Source organism: Montipora capricornis, unplaced genomic scaffold, assembly GCF_036669925.1.
Source record: "Montipora capricornis isolate CH-2021 unplaced genomic scaffold, ASM3666992v2 scaffold_445, whole genome shotgun sequence".
NCBI classification, from domain to species: Eukaryota; Metazoa; Cnidaria; class Anthozoa; order Scleractinia; family Acroporidae; genus Montipora; species Montipora capricornis.
Genome location: NW_027180179.1, coordinates 90,641 through 97,500, shown reverse-complemented (window position 1 = coordinate 97,500; position 6,860 = coordinate 90,641). Strand labels below are relative to the sequence as shown.

General features: G+C 37.9%; 1 protein-coding gene across 1 annotated transcript; it reads right to left on the bottom strand.

Moving 5' to 3' along the window:
- Positions 1 to 485: 485 nt before the first annotated feature.
- Positions 486 to 6,616, bottom strand: LOC138035984 (uncharacterized). The gene is made up of 10 exons (XM_068882366.1): positions 6,325 to 6,616; positions 5,150 to 5,737; positions 3,975 to 4,215; positions 3,720 to 3,832; positions 2,751 to 3,064; positions 2,234 to 2,507; positions 1,888 to 2,085; positions 1,593 to 1,750; positions 1,228 to 1,340; positions 486 to 1,138 (listed from the first exon to the last, which is right to left on the bottom strand). The coding sequence occupies exons 1-10, from the start codon at positions 6,614 to 6,616 to the stop codon at positions 589 to 591; spliced, it is 2,841 nt and encodes a 946-aa protein (XP_068738467.1). The 3' UTR covers positions 486 to 588.
- Between the last annotated feature and the right edge of the window lie 244 nt (positions 6,617 to 6,860).

Here is a 6,860-nt window from a genome sequence, read left to right as displayed (position 1 = left end):
CAAAGTGAACATGCCAGATGAAACAGGGATAAAATAGATATTCTTTCTCTATTTTTTCCCTAGTTGCATTTTAAAACTTGCTGACTTCCATGGAAAAATTTCCATAAAATAGCCATATTTTGCAACCTATTTTATGAAAGCGATTATGAGATATATAGGTATAAAATCCCTTAATTACCAAAGAAAAAGTATGGAAATAGTATGGGGTTGTTTGGGACATATCTGACCCATATATGGGAAGGTTGGATGATGATATAGAACTGGTATGGGGTCATATTTTGCCAAAATACGACAAGAGACAAGAGAGTGTGTTAAAGTTCGCTGTCCAAACTTCCCTACTGGTTCTTTTAATTAAGCTAAGAAGTTCAGATGTTTCTTTAATAAATCCCTTACTGCCCATTAATTTTTGTTTATCTGCTTTAGGTCAAATATTTCTGACATGGTACAGCTGTACTCGAACTATTAATGCAATGAAGTCAAGACAATTCATCGTCAATATTGTATTTATGGTAATCAGCAGATTTAGCACTAAAACACTATTGTTGTTGTTCAACTAAAGACGTACATGTAGGTGAAAGTATGTTTTAATTAGTCACGTTCAATTCTATTTGCCAAATGACAAACAAAAAGTCCTCTCTTAGTGTCCACTTTCATGCATTTTTCTTCAATGCAGCTGAGGGTGATAGTGACAATCTCTTCTGTTTCCTGAACTCTCCGAATATGATCAATGACAATCATTCCTTTCAGCTTGGGTAGTTGATCATGGTGTATAGCCAGAATGCGAAGCACTGCAAAGTACTTGCACTCTAGCTGGCAATTGCATCGCAAATATTGGCAGGATGCCTGTTGGCACTTCCCTTCCACTTTCACAAACTTTAGAACAGAGCCATATCTTAACTCCTTGTTGTCATGGAAACAGACAGTGCAATTATTTCTAGCCGTTACTCGTTTATAACCCTCACTGTGGTAGATACTTCCCTCAATCTGACAGCGTTTGAAAGACCATACATTGGACCAGTGTGGCATTTCTTTCTTCAAGGACTTTAATTCTGGTTGGAAGAAGAAATCAGAGTGATTGCCAATTTTTTCAAGGGCCCCAATGACAAATATACCTCTTCCAATTTCTTCTGTTTTGGACCTGCACAGTCAAAAAGGTTTCCTGGAATTAGTACAAGATTTTACACACTCATCAAATCCAACTTGACAAAATAGGCATATGTTACTCACCTTTTGTAGTGATCTCTCTTTGTCATCTGTTGATATAAGGCTTGTGCCTCTTGGTTAGATAGGTCTGAGGCCAACTCTGGTAGCTTCTGGAGGACTGAGATGCCATGCAATATCTTGTTTTAAAAAAGAAGTTCAGTTAGAAATTTATGAGGTTTTTTGTGCTAATTTATTTCAAAAGCACCTTCAAAGTTGCTGACACAGGGAGGGGGGTAAAGGGTGCACCGTCGGCTTCCATTGATACCAGTTTCATAACTGAAGGAACCACCGACGTTAAATAAAGTGCCTTTACTTTACTTAACTATGTCTTATTAATACAGGAGGAACTGCAAATCACACCAAAATTTTTCACAAAAAATAATACCAACCTGTCCATCAATATTTTGGGTGCCATGAAATAAATCTCGGAAATCTCCATTGAGGTCTTCAAAGAAAAAACAAGAATGACACCAAAGTGGACCAAGGTCCTCTACTGAGTCTCTCAAGTGCAACAGCTGATGGACATTGGATGTCATGAACTGAGGACCTACATGTGTAACAAACAGTTGGAAAGTCAAGAGTGGCATAAGTACATTTTTTTTTTATTTTTGAAGCCCAAAACAAAAATTTTGTCTTGAGGAGCACTCCTGTTGTTCAACATCTTGCACAAGTTTTGCGACTTACCATACAAGACAGAGGCTTGAGCACAAAACAACTTGAGATAGCTAGCAGCACTATTTCTGTCCTCAGCTGTGATGGACTCTTTCAGCAATCTAAACACTCCTCCAACTAAAAGCATCACATGTTGAATGTACACTTCAGGAAGCCAATTTAAAAGAAGTGGCACAGCATAATATAACAGAAAATTCTTCTTTTCTGATGCTAGAGAAACAGAATAGCTGGATATTAGAACAATGTAATCTGTAATGTACTTTCACATAAACATGAACCAAAACAAAACTGTTGGATTTTAACAATGCCCCCTCAAAAAAGCAAAAAGTAATGTTAATGTTCTCTTTATTTCACTAACCTTTCCAATCTTTCTTATCTGTGATACTCCTTGGTAATCTAGTTATTTCACTCACTGGCTGGATTGACAAAAACTCTTTATCAATGTCTTCTACTTTGTCACCAATGAAGAACAGTTTCTCTTTCTTCTCTTGGGAGAACCAATTGTTCAGCAACTGCTCAACCACACCTTCACATACACAATGCATGTAATCAATGGCAGTACCACGGATGATGTCAAATGTAGGAATTCCAAATGCCCAGGATAAACCAAGAACTCCCTCTATATCATAATTCTGGTGGACATAAGAACAAGGTACTTGTGATGTAACAGATCTGTGGAACCAGAAACCCATAAGGGTTGAAACGTGTAACGGCCCCTTGTGTGCTGGGAAACAAGCTTCTGAATATTCAATTTGCTAAGTACCATATGTGAACGCGCATTACACGTTTCAACCCTTATGGGTTTCTGGTGGAACTCACTAGAGGAAACCTCCCCTCTTACTACAAAATAAGTTTAAACTGTGAATTATATGTACCGTTTTGACACCATTCTGTCTTCTTCTGAGAACTTGAAGAGCCTGCTCTTTGACTTCACCATGGGTCCTTACTTGACCATAACCATCACTGGAGGTATGATTGTAGGGGTATATGTGGCACTGTCTCTTCCTTCCTTTCTTCCCAATGCCAATGATGTGCTGACATCCTCTTTCCTTGCACTTGGGGCAGCCAAAATAGCCATTAAACTGCTTTATCTGCAGCCACAAAGATTTTGCTGGGGAATCCAGTGTCATGTCAAGTAGAATGCCTCGGACTTTGATTGTTTTACTGTTGGCTGGAGATATCTCAAGCCCTGACAAAAGAAAGGTCAAAATGAAAATTCCCTTACACCAGTGTTACAGTTAATTTTTTTTGGCAAGGGGTCGATCATGCAATTTTTCAGGGGGGTCGCACAAAGTAGGTCTACCTGGCTAACTGCAGCTGCAGCACTACGTAAAGCTTAGGGGGTAAAGTATCGTAAAACAACATTATAAATATTATGAAGCTTTGATGATTAGTCGTGCATGACTTCAGAAAATGACCTAATACAGAGAAAAACAAAAACTTACACTGGCTTTTTACAGACCCAATTTTTGCCAGATTATTTACAGCACGTATGAGAATTAAACAACAAATTCTCGCAAAAATTTTCAATAATAGTCGGCCTGTTGGAATCCGGTTGTTGTTCATGTAACATTTCAGAATGTTGTTGGGGAAGAAATTGGTCATAAGCTAGGTAAGCGAGGAGAAAATCACACGAGATAGAGCCGCCACGAATTAATCAGATGAATAGTTTCTCAGTTTCTTGAGATCATTGAACTGTATTTATTTTATCCTGAACTTACAAGTATGGAAATTAACAATGCCAGAATCAAACCCTCATGAAAAGTAATTAAACATACCATAAAAGAATAATTATTATTATCATTATCATCTACATGTCAAGAATCGCACTGTATCAGAGGTACCTTGTGTGAAAAGTGCCCTCATTGAAAGTGCAAAGGGCTGCAAGAATGTTGGAAAATGGGGTTTCCCTTTTCCAAACCAAAGTCCTGCAAAAAGGCGATTTGTCCTGCTAAACCTGGGGACAATAATAAGAAGAATGGGCATAAAAGTGAGTGTCTAGTGATAATTATTAATTCATTTTACTCTACTACATGGTCTCTCATCTTTAATCCCTGACAATAAAATTTAAATTTTGTCAAAAAATTTAGAAAAGTTACCTTTGAAGAGGTGGAAGCTCATTGATGACAAGAAAAACAGGCCATACTCCATAACCAGAAGAGCGAATTAATGCAACACCATCAGTGTTCCCAAGCAATGAAATGTTGTATGGATCTTCTAAGAATCCACCAGGACCTGAATGCATTTTGTACAGCTTGCTGTCATACACATCATGAATTGACCCATCGACATTACTTTTTCGATGAAATCTGTGTTGAATCTTGTTAAGTTGACCAGGACCTTGAGCACAAACATTAAGGTATAATAACAAAAAATGAGTGAGTTTATTGCCAGGCATGAAATAAACAAGCAAATTTAGTTAAGTTGTTCAGTATAAGTTCATTGGTCCTTGACTTATAATTCTCACATGACCAACAAAACAAAACTCAAACCAAACAATACGAAGTTTGCAAAAGCATTTAAATCAGCCAGGTTTGTATAAAGAATAAAAAACAATCATTACCAACCAGCATTTTCAAGCAACCAGCATTTTCAAGCAACACGAGTGAAGATGCTTGGACACATTATACCGGACCACTATATGAGTGCCTACACCAAGTTTTACCCGATGCTTGCACACAAACACGAGGTATAGTGCCAGGTTAGTAAACCGTTGAACGATCACATTTTATTTGAACAAACAGAAATGCCTTTTAGAGCTTCCCGCCTTTGGAAAACGAAAATTTCCAGTGTCTATTTCATATTTGTGCTTGCGAGTAGAGTTGGACAAATCCTTTTTCATTTCAAGTGAAATTGCTTACATTAATTTTGAAGTCTTTTGTCCACTGCGTTCGTTATGCCCAACACAACATTATTATGTTAATTTTGAATAAATTACTTAGCTGGAACCTGGCTCTAAATCTTTGACCCATGTATAAGTTGAGGGCGATTTTTGGAGCTTCTTTTGAGGCCATAAAAGGTCGACTTATACACGGGTACCACTTTGAGATGACTTGAGTGAGATTTTTCCACGAATAGTAAATGGCAGATGGCACAGAAAAGCCATCCTTGCAAGCATAATTTCTTAAAATGTTGTACTTGGGGACACTGGACCAAAGCATGAAACTACAGGATTTAAAAAAATAACAATTATGCAAGCATCTTTACTTAGAAAAAGGTAATGCATTCAAGGCAAAAAAAAATTGCATTCGGGTAAAAATGGAGTGCCACTTACGTGAAAGAACAGTTTTCAGCTGTTCTTCAACTGGAAGTTCTAAAAAAAAGGACTTCTCTGATAACGGCTCCTTGCATATCCGGCAAACATCACCATCTTTTGGTTTGGAAGCAGATATATAGGTTCTGCATTTAGGATTTGGGCAAGAAAAATGTTTTTTTATAGGATGTTTGAGACACTGGACGAACTCTCGAAATCTACTAAGACCTTTCAATGCTTTATTTTGCCCAGGGCAATGCAATTCAACCAGGCCAATCAAATCCTCAGATGCAACTAGGGAAAGTTTATGCCGCATGATAAACGCCATGATTAGAAGCAAGCTCTCTCCCACTGTAATTCTGGAGTTTTCGTACAATAATTCATTCTCAACATTAGTATTTCTTGTTTCCTCAATATTCACTGCTGGATTTTCAACTTCAATTTCTTCAAGTAAGTCTGCCACATCCTCAGTTAAGACCTCCTGATAAGCATCTTCAACCACTGAAGACAATAATTCTTCCTCTGCTGGAATGTCTTGTATCAGGTTTACAAAGTCAGTGAAGAAGTCATGTCTGGGAGAATCTCCAGGGCTTGAGGAAACTGACTCATCTTAAATGTGTTCAAATTTTAAATTCTCTTATAATCAAGGGAGCAATTACAGAACAGCCTCCTCTTGTGGCATTGTTTGAATAACAATGCACGATGATAGAAATATTCACAAAAACATATTTGGGCAACCACAGGTAATTGATAATTTAGGGTGGAATGAGAAGGAAACACATACATTGTGCAAGCTGAACCATAGTGTATGCACAACAACAAAACTTAAGTATGAAAGGAAAGACTATACATAAGACCATTATGTCTGTTTAGGATTCCATTTTGCTATGCAACCAAGTAAACAGCTGGTAATGTTAATGTTCTTTGTAAATATGTAAACTGCAGTGCTTCAGCCATCAAAAAGTTTGCCTCTTTTTAAAATCACATGTAAAACTTGAACACTTAAACTTATGAAGGCTTAAGTATTAGCCGAAACGTCTTGACAGCAACATCTAAAAACGTGAAACAATTGTTACTTTAACTAGTAAACACGTGTTATGGGCTACCAATTCCATGTCATCACAAATTATAATCTAGCAACTGGCGAGCATTAATTTCGTTTACAATGCGTGGTTTAGAAACCAGGAGATACTTACCGACAGGATTTATGTTAGAGCTGGAATACTCCTCACAGTTTTGATTGCCTGTGCCTTCACTGCAGTTGGTAGTCAGAGGTCGCCGGCTCAGTTTTGACAGCTGATTACTTTGGATTTCAAGTGAATCTTCAAAGCGGACATCTGATTTTTGATCAGGCCTTTCGGTTTTCGGTGAGTTTTCGTTACTTTGGTAGTTTTCACGTAGCCTTTTTCGCTTTTTTCTTCGCCAAAGAGTGGAACGCGAGGGTTCGTATCCATCAAAATATCTCCATTTCTTGTAACTTTCCTCCATATTGTGATCTCGAAACACCGAGCTTGGTTACCGGGCCAAAAGCAGAAAGACTTCCGGGAGAACCTGGATACGAAATCTGGACCAATAGGAAAGCTCGGAATATCAAGGCGTGCAAAACAAAATTGCCTTGCGTCACAAGAGAGTAACTCTGGTTTCACGCGGTAAATTCAAGTCGCAGTAGCTGACTGGTTTGACTTAAGAAGATTTTTTCCTGCTATTTCACAAGAGTTTGTCATCAGTTTGA

Bases quoted from the DNA above. Each gene is read 5' to 3' on its own strand.
- LOC138035984 (XM_068882366.1), bottom strand. From the start codon at position 6,616: ATGGAGGAAAGTTACAAGAAATGGAGATATTTTGATGGATACGAACCC. The intron at 4,216-5,149 runs GTAAGTGGCACT...TTTGTGCTCAAG, and splicing joins GCTGAAAACTGTTCTTTCAC to GTCCTGGTCAACTTAACAAG. The intron at 1,139-1,227 runs GTGAGTAACATA...TTGACTGTGCAG, and splicing joins AAGAGAGATCACTACAAAAG to GTCCAAAACAGAAGAAATTG.